Below are 22271 nucleotides of genomic sequence, written 5' to 3'. Positions count from 1 at the left end.
TTTAAACTCTTGTAATTTTCTTCCTTGATACTTTTTACTTTTTTATGTAGACATCTTTGTTAGTTAAGGCTCAGGTGGCCTGACCCTCATGGAGTGCCCTCTCCCAGCTTCAGCTGATGTCCTGGCTAAGCTCCTATCTAGACAGGGATAACCTGGCTTCCCCCTTCATGGATCACTGCCTTGTTGTGGCAAAGGGGCTTGTGTAACTCAGTGAAGCCATAAGCTATGCTGTGCAGGGCCACCCAAGACGGACAGGTCATGGCAGAGAGTTCTGACAAAATGTGGTCCACTGGAGAAGGAAATGGCAACCCACTCCAGTATTCTTGCCAAGAAAACCCCATGGAACGTATCACAAGGCTAAAAGATATGATGCCGGAAGATGAGACCCTCAGGTCGGAAGGTGTCCAATATACTACTGGGGAAGAGCAGAGGGTATTTCCAAGTAGCGCCAGAAAGATTGAAGCGGCTGGGCCAAAGCCAAAAGGACAGTCAGCTGTGGATGTGTCTGGTGGTGAAAAGAAAATCCGATGCTGTAAAGAACAATATTGTTTAGGAACCTGGAATGTCAGATCAATGAATCAAGGTAAGCTGGAGGTGGTCAAACATGAGATGGCAAGATTGAACATCGACATCTTGGGAATCAGCGAACTAAAATGGACAGGCATGGGTGAATTTAATTCAGGTGACCATCATATCTACTACTGTGGGCAAGAATCCCTTAGAAGAAATGGAGTAGCACTCATAGTCAACAGAAGGGTGGGAAAAGCAGTACTGGGGTACAATCTTAAAAACGATAGAATGATCTCAGTACGAATCCAAGGCAAACCATTCATCATAACAGTAATTCAGGTCTATGCCCCAACCACTGATGACGAAGAAGCTGAGGTTGATCGGTTCTACGAAGACCTACAACATCTTCTAGAACTAACACCAAAAAAAGATGTCCTCTTCATCATAGGGGATTGGAATGCTAAAGTAGGAAGTCAAGAAATCACCGGGATAACAGGCAGGCCTGGCCTTGGTGTATAAAATGAAGCAGGACAAAAGCTAATAGAGTTTTGCCAAGAGAAAACGCTGATCATAGCAAACACTCTTTTCCAACAGCACAAGAGGCGACTCTACACATGGACGTCACCAGATGGTCAATATCAAAATCAGATTGATTATGTCCTTTGCAGCCAAAGATGGAGAAGCTCTATACAGTCAGTAAAAACAAGACCTGGAGCTGACTGAGGCTCAGATCATGAGCTTCTTATTGCAAAATTTCGGCTTAAATTGAAGAACGTAGGGAAAACCACTAAACCATTCAGGTATGACCTAAATCATATCCCTGATGAATATACAGTGGAGGTGAGGAATAGATTTAAGGGATTAGACCTGATAGACAGAATGCCTGAGGAACTATGGACGGAGGTCCGTAACATTGTTCAGGAGGCAGCAACGAAATCCATCCCAAAGAAAAAGAAATGCAAGAAAGCCAAGTGGCTGTCTGAAGAGGCTTTACAAGTAGCTGAAGAAAGAAGGGAAGCGAAAAGCAAGGGAGAAAGGGGAAGATATATCCAACTGAATGCAGAGTTCCGGAGAATAGCAAGGAGAGACAAGAAGGCCTTCTTCAATGAACAATGGAAAGAAATCGAGGAAAACAACAGGATAGGAAAGACTAGAGATATTTTCAAGAATATTGGAGATCTCAAGGGAACGTTTTGTGCAAAGACAGGCATGATAAAGGACAAAGAAGGCAGGGACTTAACAGAAGCAGATGAGATTAAGAAGAGGTGGCAAGAATACACAGAAGAACTATACAGGAAAGATCTGAATGTCCCTGATAGCCATGATAGTGCAGTCACTGAACTTGAGCCGGACATCCTCGAGAGTGAAGTCAAGTGGGCCTTAGGAAGCATTACTAACAACAAAGCTAGTGGAGATGACAGTATTCCAGCTGAGCTATTTAAAATCCTAAAAGATGATGCTGTTAAAGTGCTGCATTCAATATGCCAACAAATCTGGAACACTCAACAGTGGCCACAAGACTGGAAAAGGTCAGTTTACATTCCAATTCCAAAGAAGGGCAACGCCAAAGAGTGTTCAAACCACCGCACAATTGCGCTCATTTCACATGCCAGCAAGGTGATGCTCAAAATCCTACAAGCTAAGCTTCAGCAGTATGCGAACCGAGAACTACCGGAAGTACAAGCTGGGTTTCGAAGAGGCAGAGGAACTAGAGATCAAATCGCCAACGTTCGCTGGATCATGGAGAAAGCAAGAGAATTCCAGATAAACGTCTATTTCTGCTTCATTGACTATGCTAAAGCCTTTGATTGTGTGGATCACAACAAACTCTGGCAAATTCTTAAAGTGATGGGAGTACCAGACCACCTTACCTGTCTCCTGAGAAACCTGTACGAGGGTCAAGAAGCAACAGTAAGAACCAGACATGGAACAACTGATTGGTTCAAAATTGGGAAAGGAGTACGACAAGGCTGCATATTGTCACCCTGCTTATTTAACTTATACGCAGAGTACATCATGAGAAACGCCGGTTTGGATGAATCACAGGTTGGAATTAAGATTGCCGGGAGAATTATCAACAACCACCGATATGCAGACGATACCACCCTAATGGCAGAAAGCGAAGAGGATCTAAAGAGCGAACGACTGAACAACAGTCTGAATGACTGAACAACAACAACCTGGCTTCAGTAGCCTTTGCTCTGGTAGCCACCAAGTTGTTGTTGTTGTTCAGTTGTTAAGTCGTGTCCGACTCTTCATGACCCCATGGACCACAGCACGCCAGGCCTTCCTGTCCTGCGCTCTCTCCCGGAGTGTGCTCAAGTTCATATTCATTGCATCAGTGATGCTATCTAGCCATCTCACCCTCTGCTGTCCCCTTCTCCTTTTGCCTTCAATCTTTCCCAGCATCAGGGTCTTTTCCAGGGAGTTTTCTCTTCGCATTAGGTGGCCAAAATATTGGAGCTTCAGCTTCAGTATCTGTCCTTCCAATGAGCACTCAGGGTTGATTTCCTTTAGGATTGACTGATTTGACCTCCTTGCAGTCCAGGGGACTCGTAAGGGTCTTCTCCAGCACCACAGCTCGAAAGCATCAATCCTTGGGCACTCAGCCTTCCTTATAGTCCAGCTCTCACAGCCATACGTTGCTACTGGGAAAACCATAGCTTTGATTAGACGGACCTTTGTCAGCAAGGTGATGTCTCTGCTTCTTACTATGCTGTCTAGGTTTGCCATAGCTTTCCTCCCAAGGAGCAAGCGTCTTTTAATTTCATGGCTACAGTCACCGTCTGCGGTGATCTTGGAGCCCAAGAAAATAAAATCTGTCACTTCTTCCATTTCTTCCCCTTCTATATGCCAGGAAGTGATGGGGACAGATGCCATGGTCTTCCTTTTTTTAATGTTGAGTTTCAAACCAGCTTTTGCACCCTCCACTTTCACCCTCAACAAGAGGCTCTTTAGATCCTCTTCGCTTTCTGCCATTAGGGTGGTATCGTCTGCATATCAGAGGTTGTTGAGAATTCTCCCAGCAATCTTAATTCCGACCTGTGATTCATCCAAACCGGCGTTTCTCATGATGTACTCTGCGTATAAGTTAAATAAGCAGGGTGACAATATGCAGCCTTGTCGTACTCCTTTCCCAATTTTGAACCAATCAGTTGTTTCATGTCCGGTTCTTACTGTTGCTTCTTAACCCTCGTACAGGTTTCTCTGGAGACAGGTAAGGTGGTCTGGTACTCCCATCTCTTTCAGAATTTGCCAGAGTTTGTTGTGATACATACAATCAAAGGCTTTAGTGTAGTCAATGAAGCAGAAATAGATGTTTTCCTGGAATTCTCTTGCTTTCTCCATGATCCAGCGAACGTTGGCGATTTGATCTCTAGTTCCTCTGCCTCTTCGAAACCCAGCTTGTACTTCCGGTAGTTCTCGGTTCGCATACTGCTGAAGCCTAGCTTGTAGGATTTTGAGCATCACCTTGCTGGCATGTGAAATGAGCGCAATTGTGCGGTAGTTTGAACACTCTTTGGCGTTGCCCTTCTTTGGAATTGGAATGTAAACTGACCTTTTCCAGTCTTGTGAGTCGCAAAGTTAGATTACTGCAATGTGCTCTACATGGGGCTGCCCTTGAAGATGGCTCAGAATCATAGAATCATAGGGCTGGAAGGGGCCTACAAGACCATCGAGTCTAACCCCCTGCTCAATGCAGGAATCCAAGTCAGAGCATCCCTGACAAGTGGCTGTCCAGCCTCGTCTTGAATGCCCCCAGTGTGGGAGAGCCCACCACCTCCCTGGGTAATTTGTTCCATTGTAGTATTGTTCTAACAGTCAGGAAGTTTTTCCTGATGTTCAGCCAGAATCTGACTTCCTGTCACTTGAGCCCATTATTCCATGTCCTGCACTCTGGAATGATCAAGAAGAGATCCTGGCCTTCCTCTCTGTGACAACCTTTCAAGTCCTTGAAGAGCGCTATCCTATCTCCCCTCAGTCTTCTCTTCGCCAAGCTAAACATGCCAGGTCTTTCACTTTCTCCTCATAGGGTTTTGTTTCCAGTCCCCTGATCATCTTTGTTGCCCTCCTCTGAACCCTCTCCAGTTTGTCTGCATCCTTCTTAAAGTGTGGTGCCCAGAACTGGACACGGTACTCCAGATGAGACCAAACCAGTGCTGAGTAGAGGGGAACTAGTACGTCACGTGATTCGGAAGCTATACTTCTACTAATGCAGCCCAAAATAGCATTTGCCTTTTTTGCAGCCACATCACATTGTTGGCTCATATTCAGTTTGTGATCTACAACAATTCCAAGATCCTTCTTGCTTGTAGTATCGTTGAGCCAAGTATCCCCCATCTTGTAACTCTGCATTTGGTTTCTTTTGCCTAGGTGCAAAACTTGGCATTTATCCCTATTAAATTTCATTCTGTTGTTTTCTGCCCAGAGCTCCAGCCTACCAAGAACACTTTTAATTTTGTTTCTGTCTTCCAGGGTATTAGCTGTCCCACCCAATTTTGTGTCATCTGCAAAACTGATAAGCATTCCCTGCATCTCCTCCTCCAAGCCATTAATAAAAACTGTGAAGAGCACTGGGCTCAGGACTGAGCCCTGCGGTACCCCGCTCGTTACCTCTCCCCAGTTTGAGAAGATCCCATTGCTAAGCACTCATTCAGTCTAATTCTGTAGCCAACTGTGGATCCACCGGATCATTGTTTCATTTAGCCCACTTTGAGCTAGTTTGCTCATCAGGATATCATGGGGCACTTTGTCAAAAGCTTTGCTGAAATCAAGTTATATTCTGTCCACAGCATTTTCACAGTCCACAAGGGAGGTTACCTGATCCAAAAATGAGATCAGATTAGTCTGGCAGGATTTGTTCTTGACAAATCCATGCTGGCTTCAAGTAATCACTGCATTGTTTCCAAGGTGCTTCGAGGTGGATTGCTTTATCATCTGCTCCAGAATTGTCCCAGGGATTGATGTCAGACTGACTGGTCTGTAGTTCCCAGGTTCCTCTTTTCTGCCCTTTTTGAAGATAGGGACAATATTAGCCCTCCTCCACTCATCTGGCACTTCATCCGTCCTCCATGATTTCCCAAAGATAATAGACAGTGGTTCTGAGAGTTCTTCTGCCAGTTCCTTTATTACTCTAGGATGCAGTTCATCTGGCCCTGGAGATTTGAACTCATTCAAAGTAATTAGGTGTTCCCTGACCATATGTCTATCAATCTCAAGCTGCAATCCTGCCCCTTCAGCCTGTACTTCACCTTTGCCATGGAGGTCATAGACCCTCTTTTGGGAGAAGACTGAGCCAAAGTAGGCATTGAGCACTTCTGCCTTTTCTTTGTCATCTGTGATCATTTTGCCATCCTTGTGTAATAGCTGAACCACCATTTCTTTCCTCTGTCTTTCACTATGCACGTATCTGAAGAAAGCCTTTTTATTGCTTTTAGCATCCCTCGCTAACCTCAGATCGTTCTCAGCTTTAGCCTTCCTGATGCCATCCCTGCAATTCTGTGCTATCTGCCTGTACTCTTCCTTTGTAGCTTGGCCTTCCTTCCACTTCCTGTATGTGTTCTTTTTTTGTTTTCAGGTCATCTCTAAACTTGTTGTGAAGCCACATTGGCTTCTTCTGTTGTCTTCCACTTGTTTTTCTTGTTGGAATTGTTTGTAATTGTGCCTTTAGAATGTCCTTTTTTAAAACTCCCACCCATCTTGGACTCCTTTTCTCATTAGAGTTGCTTGCCATAGGACCTTACTGATCATTGTTCTGAGTTTATTAAAATTGGCTTTCCTAAAATCCAGGTTACGTGTTTGGCTACACTTGGCTTTTGCTTCCTTTAGAACCAAGAACCAAGTATAACATGGTCACTTTCCCCCAGAGTTCCCATAACTGCTACTTTATCCACTAAGTCATCTCTGTTGGTTAGGATCAAGTCAAAGACAGCCGATCCTCTAGTTCCTTCCTCCAGTTTCTGTAGGAGGAAGTTATCAGCAACACAAGTCAGGAATTTCTTGGAGGGGCCATGTTTTGCTGAATTCCCAACAAATATTGGGGAAATTGAAGTCCCCCATTACTACTACATCATGCTTCCTTGAAACACTGGCAATTTGCTTTTCAGAAATTTCATCCTCATCTTCTCGTTGATTGGGTGGCCGGTAGTAGACTCCAACCACCATGTTCCTTTTATTCTTTGCTTCATTTATTTTAACCCAGATGCTCGCGATAGGGCTACCAAGCTCATCCTCCTGTATTTCTGTGCAGAGATGTGTATTTTTAACATATAGTGCGACTCCACCTCCCTTTCTGTTCCTTCTGTTCTTTCTGAACAAATTATATCCTTCAATTGCTGTATTCCAGTCATGGGAGTCATCCCACCAAGTTTCAGTTATACCTATCAAGTCATAATTTCCCTTCTGTATTAAGAGTTCAAGTTCGTTCTGTTTGTTTCCCATACTCTGGACATTAGTATATAGACATCAAAGACCATATGCTTTATAGTCTGGCTTTCTTCCTACATGTTTCTGAAGACTATTATTGGGTGCTATTAGAGCTGTTCTACTGGAAAGATGGATGAGAAAAATATCTGAGCCCAAAGTTCTTGAGTTTCCTTCCCAAAGCTTCAAAGTTGGACGTGAGTTCTTCGTAGCTCCGCTTGGCGGTATCATTTGTTCCACCATGGATGAGAAGAAAGGGATACATGTCCGTGGGCTTTAGGAGTGTAGGCAACCCTTCAGTCACGTCTCTAATCCATCCTCCCAGGAGACAACATACCTGGCGAGTCCACGGGTCTTCACGACATACTTAGGTCTCAATCCCACGCAGCAAGGAGTCTCCCACTTCTACTACTCTTCTCTTCTTCTTGTTGCAGGCCTTGGTTTCATCGCCTCTGCTTGACTGACCTTCAGCCTCTTGCTCGTTCTCATGCAGTTCTCTGTAATTCTTCCTCTGCAGGCTGCCCTCCAGTCTCATCCTCAAGTACCTGGAATCGGTTCCACAGCTCCGCTGCTTCCACTGGTGCAGGGTGGTGTCTAGTTCTTCTTCTCCTGTCACCCTTTCCCAAGGAGTCACCTCTACTGCATTTTTCCTCACCTCAGCATTTTCCTCTTCTGCCTCAGCTTGCTGTTGCTCTTCAAGCTTCTGGTCTTCCCTTTGCTGCTGTAGTTCCCCCATTCTGTCCAAGAACTCTTCATGTTCTCTTATTCCCCGGGGGGTCGACAGTCGCCGCTCCAGTCCACTTAATTTTTCTTCCAGCAGCGTGATCAACTTGCACTTGTTGTGGGTGTAGGCCATGTTATTCTCAGGCAAGGAAACAAACGTTGCACTCACCTTGCAGGTCACTACCACTGGAGACCCTTGTCCTTCCATAGCCTCTTTCCCTTTTTGTGTCCAGCTTTCTGATTGTTCTAGACTAGCCTGTGCCTGCTCCTCCACTCAGTAGAGGTTAAAAGCAGAGTCCCACTGGTGTGGAAGTGTGTGTCACAAGACAAATAATTTTAAAAAGAAATGTTAGGGGCCTCCCTAACTTGACTGCCCTCCTTGACTGCCCACCAGTCTCCTCCCCAAGTACCTGGAAACGGTTCCATAGCTCCACTGGTGCAGGGGGACATCTAGTTCTTCTGCTCCTTTCTCCCTTTTACACTTTCTGCTGCATAGCGCCCTGATCCCACTTGCTCTCAGGGGTGCCCAGCTGGCAAGGGTGCAGCTCTTCCTTACAATTCCACTGTCTGCACAATGTTTGCAGACAGAAGCCATTTTTAGTCATTCTAAATAATTCCGTACTTTCAGCATTTTCTACTGTAAACATTGAAAATCGTAAGCTTTCCCCATTCCCCTTGTTATTTTATTCACCTGGTTCCAAATAGAGCCTTGTGTGGCGCAGAGTGGTAGGCAGCAGTATTGCAACCGAAACCCTCCCCACGACCTGAGTTCAATCCCAGCGGAAGCTGGGTCCCAGGTACCCGGCTCAGGTCAACTCAGCCTTCCATCCTTCCGAGGTCGGTAAAATGAGTACCCAGCTTGCTGGGGGAAAGGTAGTCACGACTGGGGAAGGCAATGGCAAACCACCCCACTATAGTCTGCCATGAAAACGCCAGCGCAAGCAGCGTCCCTCTAGGAGTCAGTAATGACTCGGTGCTTGCACAGGAGGAATCTTTCCTTTCCAAATAAAAGCTATTGGGGTTCAGTGGAGTCCCAGGGATGAGAGTGGGAGGAAGATGCAAGGCAGCGGAAGGGGGTTTGGAAGTGTCTTCATTAAGCACATTGAAGTGAGCGGAAGGGAAATACGAGGCAGAAAAGGAAAGCGGTGAGGGGAAAGGGGGTGCACAGCAGTTAGCAAGAGAGCTCATACCAGCATAAATGTTCAAAATGTGGCAAGAATGCCACTGTTTTTTAAAAAGAAAATGTGGAACTGCACAGTGGTGTAGGATCGCAATTCATGCACACAGCATGTGCCGCTGCAACACATCTGTGCATTTCCCTGTGTGTCCTCACATGCTTTGTTGCTTAGAGGGGGAGAAAATCCTCATAACTGGAAAATAGACAGCACTAATCCGGAAGAGTGTTATATTCAAGCTCCAAAACTCCCACATTTTATTTGGAATCTGGGGTATAAACAACACTAAGAACAAAAGGGGGGAAAGCCATGCCCCCACACATTACAGCAGCAATGTTATAGTGGTACATTTTGAAGGGACAGCGCTTATCATGACAGTCCCCATAGCCCCCAGCCCTGCCAAGAAGTTTCCAAAAATGCAAGTAGCTGTGTTAATCCATCTGTGTGTATGTTCTGTATATGTACTGGGGATAACGTATGGCTGTGAGAGCTGGACTATAAGGAAGGCTGAGCGCCGAAGAATTGATGCTTTCGAACTGTGGTGCTGGAGAAGACTCTTACGAGTCCCCTGGACTGCAAGGAGGTCAAATCAGTCCATCCTAAAGCAAATCAACCCTGACTGCTCATTGGAAGGACAGATACTGAAGCTGAAGCTCAAATATTTTGGCCACCTAATGCGAAAAGAAAACTCACTGGACAAGACCCTGATGCTGGGAAAGATTGAAGGCAAAAGGAGAAGGGGACGGCAGAGGATGAGATGGCTAGATAGCATCACCGATGCAATGAATATGAACTTGAGCACACTCCGGGAGGGAGCAGAGGACAGGAAGGCCTGGCGTGCTATGGTCCATGGGGTCACGAAGAGTCGGACACAACAACTGAACAATAACTTAACCGTATGCTGTTGCCTGGAAAATTCCCAGCTGCTATGGTGAGGACTGCAGCTAAGCCTGATGTGAACAGGGAGGTTTGAGGCGGGGCGATAGCCCCCCTGCTAATCAAGAAGTCCTGGCACTTCAACCCTATAAGTCCTGACTCCGCTACAGACCTTGGGGCTGTTCACACAACACTCTAACCTATACTCCATGTTTGAGTGTGGTGGGTTGTTACTGAACATATTGTCTGAACCCAGGACATTTTTCACAGGGTGGCTTTTTGACCATGCAGTGTGGCTCATTAACCACCCTTAGCAACCCTGCAACAAACCATGACAACATGCTAACCCACAGTTCAACAAACAATTCACGGCTCAACTACAACCCACACTCAACCACAAAGTGTGGGTTGGCATGTTGTGTGAACCTAGTCCTTGGTTCAAAGCATTCTTAGTTTACAGATTACAGAAGGTGATACTTTCAGGCACAAATATTGCATGTTGATTTGCCCCAATAAAGTCCCTGTTAAGAATGGCATATGGGATTTTTTCTGGCATCACTACCCTTATCAAGACATTGACAACTTCAAATGACATGTCTGGAGAGGGGTCCCCATTATCTAGGATTACTTCCTTCAACTTTTAAAACTTTGGTGAGCATTATGTGGAGAGTAGTATCGGGCAGGGGGAGAAGAAATGGATATGTTTGATCAAGCTCTGGAGTTCTAGAGGAGCCTGTACTACTCACTTTACTTTCCACATTGTGATCTGTCACTTTTTACATCAGCTAGCATAATACAATTTTTACATGACTTGAGTTTTGTAATTGGAGCTGTACATTTCGTTCGTAGAACTGCACATTTTGTAATCATACTTTTTTTCCTTAATCCTTGAAAAATTTGTAATTCAGCTATGATGGCTGAATTTTGGAGCTTCCTCCTCCGAATACCAGGTGATGGGGACAGACATGATGGGAAGGGGCTATTGCCCCCACCCCCAACTTGTGAGCTTTCCAGATGCATTTAGCTACCCAAATGCTTCTTTTGGTCTGCTGCATTAGCACAGTTCTTGCATGAAAATTGGACAGTATTGGCAGCTTTGATTTGGTACTAGTTGGATTGTGTTTTTTTAATGTTGTTATCCAAGATATATCTGTGTTGCTCACTGTAATTGTGATAAAGTTTCTCCATTGTGCCTACTCGCTAGTTTTAAGAGGGAGCAGAATTGTCTGAATGTATCATAGGAATGCCATGTGGATGCATCATGAGAACACCAGATAATGTGACTCCACCATCAAGTCAGTTTCTTCTCCCTCCCCTATTCCGCCCCTGCCCTGCAACCTGCCATTTGTAACATCTTGCCTTATTGAAAAGATCTAGAGGTCCCGAAAGCTTGCACATTTTTTTCTGTGACCTTTTAATTGGCCTAATAAAAATATTACACTAATATAAAATTTTGATTCTTTCTTATGGCCAACACAACTACTTTTACATTTATTTTTAAAGCAACATAATGCATCTTTCTGCCCTCATTTTCACAGGGGATCAGTTTTTAGCAGAAATATTTCCCTTTCTCCAGGCAACAGATGAGACTGCCAAGAGAAGAAACTTGGTTTCTTTATAGGCTGCCTTCTAGGAATACAGTTTTAAAAACCAAAACCAAACCATTATCATTCAGCAGCACAACATTATTTAAGAACACAGGCTAGTTAAAAATTAATAAAGCATAGACAAAATAAAAATACTAAACATTTTGAACAAATTCCATTGATTTTAGGCTAGCAGCAATTACAAATTCGGTATTTCTAGATCGGACTGGAACCCAGTGAAAATAAGAGCCCCTGGATCCATTCCAGATTTTATTTTTTTCCCTCCATTAGAAGCTGCGGTTCTGGCCCAGACTGAATTCTTCTCCACGCCTGTACTAAGGATTAGCCATCTTTAGTTTTATTATGAGATGCTCCTTTGTATTCAGACCAGGCCTCAATAAAATAATGTAGGACTTGGGAATAAAGATGCAGCCCAGTAAGCCAGCGTTGGAAGCCAAGATAGAGAAGACCTGCACGGCTACCATGTATTTCCCCTTTGTGCTCAGGTAGGTGGGCGCAAACGACACCCAAACACAGCAAAAGACCAGCATGCTGAAGGTGATCAGCTTGGCTTCATTGAAGGCCCTGGGCAGCTTCCTGGCTAGGAAAGCCATGAGGAAACAGATGGCGGCCAAGAAGCCTGTGTAGCCGAGGGCACTATAAAACATGGCGACTGACCCTTCGTTGCATTGCAGCAGGATCTCTCTAGCCTGGGAATGCATATCAGAGTCTGGGAATGGAGGAGAGATCCCCAGCCAGATGGTGCAGATGGCAGCTTGAACAGTGGAACAGGAAAATACAATGGTGTTGGCCAAACTCTTCCCCAGCCATCCCCTTACCCTGTTCCCTGGCTTTGTGGCCAGGAAGGCCAGCACCACTGTGATCGTTTTGGCCAGCACCGAAGAGATGGCAACTGAGAAGACGAGACTGAAGGCTGTTTGTCGGAGAAGACAGGTCACTCTCCTTGGCCGGCCAATGAACAGGAAGGAGGTCAAGAAGGAAAGCAGGAGGGAGACGAGGAGAATGTAGGAGATGTCCCGGTTGTTGGCCTTGACGACTGGAGTTTCTAGGTACTTAATGAAGATGGCTAACACAAAGCCCGTGGTTAAGAACAAGCATAGGGCAAAGGAAACCAGGATGATCCCCAAGGGTTCTCCATAGGACAGGAAGATTATAGCCTTGGAGACACATTGATCTCGACCCTGGTTTGGATGCTGATCTTCCGGACACTTGGTGCAGTGGTCTGCATCTGAGGAGGAGAGCAGCTTCAGCATTGCTCACATCTCTCTTACATCTGCAATAATCTGTATTCTTTTATTTATTTCAACATTTATAGGTTGCCCCAAAGGCTGCTGTGGTTGCCAACGCATAAAATTGTAATCCAAAATTAAAACACTACCTACCAAGAGAGGAGGAGCAGCAAAATGCCAAACCAAACTGGTGTGCTACAGCCCATCCGTGTGGGGTGAATACTCCCCCCACCTTACACAGAGGACAGGCAATCTGGCTTCTTCCTACTCTAGATAAGAAATACAGAAGCCAAGAAAGGATCCACATTTTAAAATGCCTTTAAAATCTTCACAAAGAGTATCTCAGTTCATTTTGCCTTCTCCCTTGCCCCCTTCCCTCTGGAGCGACATACCTGCCCAAGCGGAGATGGCCCCTTCTGCACACGGAGCGCAAACGTAGCAGCAAACCGGCTCTCCTTCTTTCACCACCTTGGCATATCCAGGGCGGCAGCTTTCGGAGCACCTGGAACGAGGCACAGTCTAATCAGAAAGACAAGCACATCAAGAAAAAATATTAGGGAGTATTTTTCCTATTTTGTTTTATTTATTTATCAATAATACTTACATACCACTTAATATAATAAAATATCTAAGTGGTTTTTATATAAATATTGAAAATCACATTTAAATACACAAATAATTGAAACTACAGTAACAAGACAAATCACATTTAAAATAACTATTAAAACAATTTCACCTACAATAACAATACAAAGCAATACAAGGAACAGTAAGATAGAGCCATATATGAGCTATTAATTACAGGCCAGAGGAAGCCCAGATAAACAAGTGTGTTTTCAGGAGGTGTTTGAAACATAACACATGTCCTGCCTCCTGAACTGCACAAGGTGGGGTGGGGGGTGTTCCAGAGGGTGGGTGCCAACACCAAGAAGACCCGCCATTGAGATATTACATGGTGACATTCTGTTGGTCATGGAATGACCAGCAAAGCCTCCTCTGAAGATCTTAAATATTGTGTGTGTGTGTGTGTGTGTGTGTGTGTGTAGAGGTGATCTGCTATGTATGCAAGTGAATCCTAGGGTGCTTCCCGATGGGCAGCTGTTAGCGCTACACAACCACTGCTTTTCCAGTGCAAGCTACCAGCAGAACTGCCATTGACTTCCTGCACTCCACTGGATATAGCCCTTTTTATATGTGTGCGTGTGCATCACACTAGGTTCCATCTAGATTATTTCCCAAGCTGCCATTTTTAATTAATCATTTAAGGTGCAATCCTACGGCCACTCATCAATGGCCAGATGGCCATAGGATTTTTCAGTTTTCAGGAACCAACTTCAGTTTTCCCAGAGAACCGCCTCCCCGCTGCCTCATAGGCAGCGCGTTTCGTCCCCAGCTCTGCACTTGAAAGAGCAGCACAGAGCAGGGGAAAAGGGGGCGTTCATGGGGGTGGGGACGGGGCGGCTGAAGCGTTGTTACAATGCTTCCTATGCACCGTCCAGCCTCCCCCTCCCACTCACCCCCCGCGCTCCGAGCCTCTCCGGCTAGACAGCCAAAATTGGCTGTCTAGCCGTAAATGCAGGTTGGCCGGAGCGCGGAGAAGTTCCCCTCCACACTCCACCCGCCCTGCAGTGGATAGTCGGTTGCCTCAGAGTTTGGAGGCGACCGACTATCCCCATAGGATTGAGCCCTTAATTATTAATTTATTTCTTCAAAGGAGTCAGGGGGAAGGCAATGGTTAAAACCGACATGCTGTGTATCATTTTTGCCCCCTTCATTCTCGTCTTCTTCCCAGGCCCTTCTCTCAACACTGTTTAAGGGGAGGAAGAGCTGTCCCAAGACACTTTGCTGCCTAAGCGAGAAAAATGCCATCCACCCCAGGTCAAGGTGCATGGTGCCTATGACTGGGCAACTTATTTCTTGTCACAGTTATAATAATACGCTGCAGATAGGTATTGCATTTCAAGTTTTCAAAGTGCTTCCTGTAAAACAGCCTTCCCCCAACCTGGTACCCTCCAGATGTGTGGGACAGCAACTCCTATCATCCCCAACCAGAAGACACCAGGGTTAAGGAAGGCTGCTATGAACTAGAAATAAAGACAGAAGAACCATGGGAAAACATGGGAGGGTTATAAATGGGAGATGATGTTCTCTGGACCTCCTGTGAAATTCCATCCTAGAGGCAGGGTGATTGCACAACAAAAGCCTCGCCTGGAATCACCCTTGGATTAAAGCGTGACCAGTGCCATCTTTCAGTCAAGAGAAAAAGCCATATGCTGGTGGGAGAGGGAAGAAGAGGCGGAGTGAGCGCTCATCCCTAGCTTTCAGTGCGAGCAGAGAGCAGAGGTGTGTGCTGAGCTCCAGGCCTGGACAGTGAATTGACCTCTTTGAGGCAGAGTTGTTGACCAAGCGCATGGTTGTGAAACTACCCCTGCAACCCTTACACATCTCATTAGAGGTAGACCCTATTGAGTTCAATGGGACTTACTCCCTGGTAAGTATATATCAGATTGCGGCCATAAAAATCATAGAAGCATAGAATCAAAGAATAGTAGGGTTGAAAGGGGCCGACAAGGCCATCGAGTCCAACCCCCTGCTCAGTGCAGGAATCCAAGCCAGAGCATCGATCCTTAGCCACCCACCCAGAAGGCATTAAAGACTTCCCTGGAATACCCCCTCAGCTTGTGGAAAGGACCCAATGGGATCTCTAGTCCCAGAGACTCTTTCTTGAGGGGAGCACTTCTGACGCATTGCAGGAAATCCACTTTGGTGCACATGATTTTGCTGCTCCCCAATGGTAGGGAAGAGGGCAAAGGAAGGATTATCAGCGGGCCGATGGAATCTTAAAACAAAACAAAACAGAAAACCCTACCTTATTAAACCATGGGGGCCACACAATGGCTTCCCGATTAATGGTAAACTTTAGGCCTGGGGATGTCTGTCTCTCTATTCTGCCAATTTTTGCTGTACTATGTTAGTTGTTTGGAAACCCCACCCAATTCACAATATCAAAGTCAGCTGCCATCTCGCCATTTTCATCCACATACAGGCTGCTCATGGAAGTGTTTGAAAACTGGATTTCTCTGAAGAAAGTGTGAAACTAGAATGACAGAGAAAACACAAGCAGAATCGTGTCCCACCATTAGGAAAAAGTGAGGTGGGTCACTTGACATGACAGAGTTTGAACACTGTTTAGAGAGTCAGATACTCAAATGAGATGGGGTAGGGTGTCCAGATATCTTCAACTACAACTTTCATAAGCCCCAGCCAGCATGGCCAATACTCAGTTACTGGGACCTGCAATGAAAAGTTGCAGTGTGGTTTGTTCTAGTCAGTCAGACATGCTCTCTTCCAGAATATGCAATTGCATTTCCTGTCCCACCCAGTTTTCTCTGCCCCTCAACAGTCAGTCAGCATTCTGTGGCCACTGACCATGCCATCTTTGGGCTGTTTTGTTGGCATTTCCCCCCACATGGGCTTTTTTCCCCTCAATATTTTTTCCTATTCCTACTTCCGTAAATATTAGGGCTCCCTCAAGCCTCTTGATTCCGTTTTGGCTACATAAGGATTGGCACTCACACCTAAACATTGCAAATAGAGGGAAGTGTATTTTTACTGTGTGCCAGGGAGGTGCCTTTTGGGTTTTCTTCCTCAGAGATTAAGTTGTCTTGGGCCAGTGCAACTGGAAAAAGCCACACAGGATGTGCTGCCGATTTTGCAACACAAACTGCCCTGACAGAAGAGAGGTGTAGCTGCTGGCATCCGGGTGCTGACTTCCTGACATGCAGCCTCTTTCACCTTGGGCAAAGGAGGGGTGCGCCACAGCACATCCTCTCTGCAGCGGAGCTGAGTCCAGAGGAAGAAACAGACGAAGGCCACCTTCACACCTCGGTTTTTTAGCACCATCGTTCTTCTTTAATCATTTCACCTTGTGGTCAGTCAGGGCACCCTGGAGCAACTAATGAATGACGGACAGGCTCCTCTGGAGTGCCCATAGTGGGGTAAAACTATGCCCCCGATTCGATTTGTCCCAGAAACTAGCAACAATTTTACTTCACAGGATACTGTAAATCCTCTCCCTATCTGGATCCAAGATAACAGGGCTGGCCCAATATATTTTGCTCCCCAAAATGAACAAGAAGGTGCTCACACACACACAGCACCCCAATTCCCTGTACACTAGTTGATGGTATTGGCAGTTGAATTTTACTTCAACTCTGGCAATGGGGCAGCAGGTTCACATAGGGGGTGTACAGCTCTGCCTTCCAACACCCTTGCTGCCACTCCTGCCCCCCACCCCCAGCACCTACTGCCTGAAGCAGCTGTCTCGCTTTTCCTAATGGTAGGGCCGGCCCTGCAAGATAATATAGCCAGAGTGGAGCACCTTGAAATGACACTTGTCCTGTCATTGACAGTATGTTTTTGTCACTTGCCTAGGCCTTGTGTGACTTATTTTCCTTTAACACATGGCCAGTGCAACAGGGTGGGGGAACCAGATGAGGACTGTGGCATGGCAGGAAGGGGGCTTTAACGCTTTGCCCTTTCTGATTAGAATCCTTACACACACACACCCGTGGTATTCGCAGTGGGGGGAAAACCCCTAATGACACCAGTGGGATAACAGTGGCAGCCCCCTCCCCACCTTGCCAGATTCTCATCATATCTTGTTTGGCCCGGACTGTAGCTTAAACTGAGGCTGCCTGTGAGGGGAAAGAAAATACCTGCCATGGCTGTAGCCTTTGAACTTCCATTGTGTTGCCACCCAGCTTTGCCATCCGCTTGGATTTGGATGAATGCGCAGCATTTAAGGCATGCACTATCGCCTGGACAATGTCATAAGTAGTGTAGCTGTCCTGGGACAGGATCCTCTCAAGCTCCTCCTGGGGCAGCGTCTCCAGTTTCTCTTTCTCTCTGCATCTCGTCCGGCCTCTTACAGATAACGCATGCTTTGAATAGAAACAGTGAAATGCATTCTCCCAAAACTCTTCAAGAAAATCGGAACATGGTTCGTAGCGGTCATATTTTGTCCTTCTGTTTGTCTTCGTTAAGGACAAAGAACCAAGGATGTATTGAAACACACTAAAATCATAGCACAAGATCAAGTTGCTGTCCTGCATAGCTGTTGTGATCCAGATTTTCCCCACAATTGGTTTTAGGTTCTTTTCAAGTGTGTCTTGTATCTCAAGAATTGTACCAAGGACAAAGCCTGAGTTTGCATAGTAAACAAATGCATTGACTTTTCTCCATGTGTCAGCTGTTTCACTTTGGAACAACCTTTCGTATGAAGCCTGTTTGGATAGCCTTTTCGTGAAGGCGACACAGACACCGTTCCTGGTGAGTAAAGAAGCCAAGCTGCTTGCGAACCGTTCTCCATTTTCACTGTCTGATGTGAAGAGACCGATCCATGTCCATCCAAAATGCAGGAGCAGTCGGACAATGCCCAGGTACTGGGTTTCTTCTTTTGGGACCATCCGGTAGACAAAAGGGAACTGAGTTTTATCTTGGAGAACATGAGAAACAAAACCATAACTAACCTAGTAGGGAAAAGAAGAGATTGGTGTTTTGCTTTATGTTTGGGGCAAAGATCAGAAAGGTGTTAATCTGGTTTTTGTTAATCTGGTTCACGAGCTGCAACTGGTGCAGAATACAGCAGTTAGGAGACTCAGTGGAGCACTTAGATATGCACAACAGCTGGGATTGTTTCGCTTGGAGAAGAGGAGGGTAAGGGGAGATGTGATAAAGGTGTCCTAATTATGCATGGTGTAGAGAATGTGGATAGGGAGACTTTTTTCTCCCTCTCACATAATACTAGAACCTGAGGTCATCCCATGAAGCTGATTGTGGGAGATTCAGGACAGATCAAAGGAAATACTTCTTCATACAGTGCATAGTTAAACTATGGAATTCATTTCCACATGATGTAGGGCATCTCTGCACCAGCCTGAAATCCTGCATTTAAAATGGGGCTTTCTGCTTCTGTTTTAAATGCAGGATCACAGCGACTCCCTTTTTCACGTGCTTCCTTTCCCCCCTTCTCTTTCCCCCTCCTTCTCTCCATAGCGGAGTCTTCCATTATCTTTCATTGATCTCGCTGCTCTTCTTTCCGTTTTCCTCTTTTCACAGAGGGAATTCAAGCGGAGCACAACAGGGTAATTTGATAGCTCATTATCTGTGATCTATTTCAAAACGGAACAAAGGGCATTTAGTACAGGAGACGCCTTGGAGATTCACTGCATCATGTAAAGAGGCTGCAAACATCTGTGAGGGAGCAATCTCTATCACAGGATAAAAGCTCCGTGTGAAGAAAGCCATAGTGACAGCCACCAATTTGGATGGCTTTAAAAGGGGGTTAGACAAATCCCTGGAGGATCAGGCTATCAATGGCTACTAGACTCGATGGCTATGAGCTACCTCCAGTACCAGAGGCAGTGAGCCTATGTACATCAGTTACTGGGGAACATGGGAGGGAGGGTGCAATTGTACTCATGTCCTGCTTGAGGGGTTTTTATTTATTTATTTATTTATTAGTTCATTTGATTTCTATACTGCCCAATAGCCGAAGCTCTCTGCTTTTGAAGTTTCCTGTGGGCAGCTGGTTGATCACAGAATGCTGGACTAGATGGGTTCTTGGTCTGATCCAGCATGGCTCTCCTTATGTCCGTAAGCCTCGCACAACACAAATTTTGCCTCCAGTTTCTACCTGTGGTATTTTGTAGATGCCCAATATGCTTGAAATGTGGTTGGAGATTCCAGAGTCGGCCCCTTCAAGAACCACCAACAGGCTATTCTGCCTCCCACAGCTGTAGTTAGGAATATTGTTTTTTTCACCAGCAAGCAGATCAATCATGGCGTCAGATGTGATTCTCCCATCAAAATAATTATCATAGAAGTTGTAGCCCACGGTGATGTTGGGCAAGATCCGTGGATTCTGGTTGGCCTCTTGGATGGCAAAAAGGAAAGATAGCATGTGCCAGTATCTTCTAGCTGACTCACTGCCAAAAACAGAGAGAGAAGTTCTGTCACATTGTCATCCTACATTCAAGGACAATAAATTGGCACATTGGTTCTTTTATCAGTCCAAAGAAGGGGTGCAGATCTTCAGGGACAGGAGTCAAATCCAGCCTTCTGGGCTTCCCCATTTAAAAAGTATTTTATTATATATTGAAAAAGAAAAGAAAAAGAAAAAAAACCCAAAGACAACGTAACAATGAAAAACCTGTGAGAATAGTCCCCTAACAACTGGGGCACAGTGGGTTGTTACAAAAAACCTTAGTTAATAGAATTAAAATAATAATAAATGTGCTGTATTATCTTAATTTAGTTTTTATAATGTCCAGATGCTCAGAGCAGAAGCAGGCATTTGTTGTTGTTCAGTCGTTAAGTCGTGTCTGACTCTTCATGACCCCATGGACCATAGCACGCCAGGCCTTCCTGTCCTCCGCTCTCTCCCGGAGCGTGCTCAAGTTCATATTCATTGCATCGGTGATGCTATCTAGCCATCTCATCCTCTGCCGTCCCCTTCTCCTTTTGCCTTCAGTCTTTCCCAGCATCAGGGTCTTTTCCAGGGACTTTTCTCTTCGCATTAGGTGGCCAAAATATTTGAGCTTCAGCTTCAGTATCTGTCCTTCCAATGAGCACTCAGGGTTGATTTCCTTTAGGATGGACTGATTTGACCTCCTTGCAGTCCAGGGGACTTGTAAGAGTCTTCTCCAGCACCACAGTTCGAAAGCATCAGTTCTTCGGCGCTCAGCTTTCCTTATAGTCCAGCTTTCACAGCCATACGTTGCTACTGGGAAAACCATAGCTTTGATTATACGAACCTTTGTCGGCAAGGTGATGTCTCTGCTTCTTATTATGCTGTCTAGGTTTGCCATAGCTTTCCTCCCAAGGAGCAAGCGTCTTTTAATTTCATGGCTACAGTCACCGTCTGCGGTGATCTTGGAGCCCAAGAAAATAAAATCTGTCACTGCTTCCATTCTAAGGGATTCTTGCCCACAGTAGTAGATATAATGGTCACCTGAATTACATTCGCCCATGCCTGTCCATTTTAGTTCGCTGATTCCCAAGATGTCGATGTTCAATCTTGCCATCTCATGTTTGTCCACCTCCGGCTTACCTTGATTCATTCATCTTACATTCCAGGTTCCTAAACAAAATTGTTCTTTACAGCATCGGACTTTCTTTTCACCACCAGACACATCCACAGCTGAGTGTCCTTTCGGGTTTGGCCCAGCCGCTTCACTCTTTCTGGCACTACTTGGAAATTCCCTCTGCTCTTCCCCAGTAGTATATTAGACACCTTCCGACCTGAGGGGCTCATCTTCCAGCATCATATCTTCTAGCCTTGTGATACGTTCCATGGGGTTTTCTTGGCAAGAATGCTGGAGTGGGTTGCCATTTCCTTCTCCAGTGGACCACATTTTGTCAGAACTCTCCGCCATGACCTGTCCGTCTTGGGTGGCCCTGCATGGCATAGCTTATGGCTTCACTGAGTTACGCAAGCCCCTTCACCACAACAAGGCAATGATCCATGAAGGGGGAAGCAGGCATATATTGATGTAAATCCGGTTGTGATGTGTGTTGAATGAAACTGCTCCCTATGGCATAAAATGGTAGTGGTTCTGTCTTTTCTTGAATCAAAAGTAAATCACGAGTTATTTTTTCTGATAGCACCTCAGACCATATATTCCGTTACCATGCAGGTCCGTTCAAATTTTCCGGTGTTTTCCACGGCTGAGTGCTGAGTCTGGCAAGCAGCAGTTAACAAGAAGGACAGCAAATCTTTACATTTAATCCTTCCATTAGGATTCTTTATATAATGATAGTAAAAAAGAGAGAGAAGTTCTAGTTCATATACAGTCATTTCTCAGGAAATAGTCATTATTTGTCTGTGTATCAGTGACCAGAATCCCTGTATTTGTGGGCAGGTCCTCCATAAGTGAATGTATGTGGCTTTTACCCCACAGCCCCTCCAACAGAGGGGGCTGCATGTTGACGTAATGTGCGCCAGATGGGTTGGTGTGAAATACCATCTGTGCAGCTGTCGTGCAGCTTTCGTCCCATTCTAAGAGGTTGAAATGTCTCTCCTGAGGCTTAATTACTGGCAATAAGGGTTTTAAGCCAAAATATGCTGGTATTTTTGGTATTTTGGCCCTTTCCATTTTGTTTTCAGCCCCAACCACCACTGGAATGTGGCCCCCAAGAGCTTCTCCGAAATTAAATTTGGCCCTTGGGCTTAAGGGGATCCACCACCCCTGGTCTAAAGGCCTCTCTAGGAAATATACATCTTTGGTTTTATTCGGAGAACTCTACGTGTTCTATTTACCTCAGTAAAGTACATGTTTTACCTCAGTAAACTACACGTCTATTTGTTATAGAAATTTCAGTTGTAATATGTTTATTATCCCATGGTTTTATAAGCTATGTTACATCTATTCTACCTCTGTGTGAGATTGCTATGCTAAACAAAGATACAGTGCCTTATCAGAGACTCAGGAATGCCACAAATGTATTTATGTTAGAGTACGTGACTCTCTCTAGGCATGCCCGAGTATGAGAAAGGTGTTGCCTGTTTCCTGTCTCCTCCTCAGCTAGACAAAGAAATTAGTAGAGAGCAGGAGTAAGACAGCCCCCTAACACTTTGTGTATACAGAGTGGCCCAAAAGTAGGTATACAGTTGTTTAGAATGTTGATGGGAGGGGGGGAGAATGTGTGAGTAGAAGATGTGTGGG

At 45.4% G+C, this 22271-nt stretch overlaps 2 protein-coding genes across 2 annotated transcripts in view; one reads left to right on the top strand and one right to left on the bottom strand.

The window, feature by feature from the left end:
* LOC146356234 (uncharacterized) overlaps window positions 1-22271 on the top strand; it is a 943348-nt gene that overhangs the window by 777141 nt on the left and 143936 nt on the right. The gene's annotated exons all lie outside the window — the stretch shown is intronic.
* Window positions 11114-17711, bottom strand: LOC146356239 (vomeronasal type-2 receptor 26-like). The gene is made up of 3 exons (XM_084831767.1): window positions 17262-17711; window positions 12936-13045; window positions 11114-12542 (listed from the first exon to the last, which is right to left on the bottom strand). The coding sequence occupies exons 1-3, from the start codon at window positions 17342-17344 to the stop codon at window positions 11629-11631; spliced, it is 1107 nt and encodes a 368-aa protein (XP_084687893.1). The 5' UTR covers window positions 17345-17711; the 3' UTR covers window positions 11114-11628.

This window comes from Heloderma suspectum, chromosome 2 (genome assembly GCF_057233095.1).
Source record: "Heloderma suspectum isolate Gila_16-S chromosome 2, 16-S_ref, whole genome shotgun sequence".
In the NCBI taxonomy this organism is placed as follows: Eukaryota; Metazoa; Chordata; class Lepidosauria; order Squamata; family Helodermatidae; genus Heloderma; species Heloderma suspectum.
This window is presented reverse-complemented; position numbering and strand designations above follow the sequence as displayed.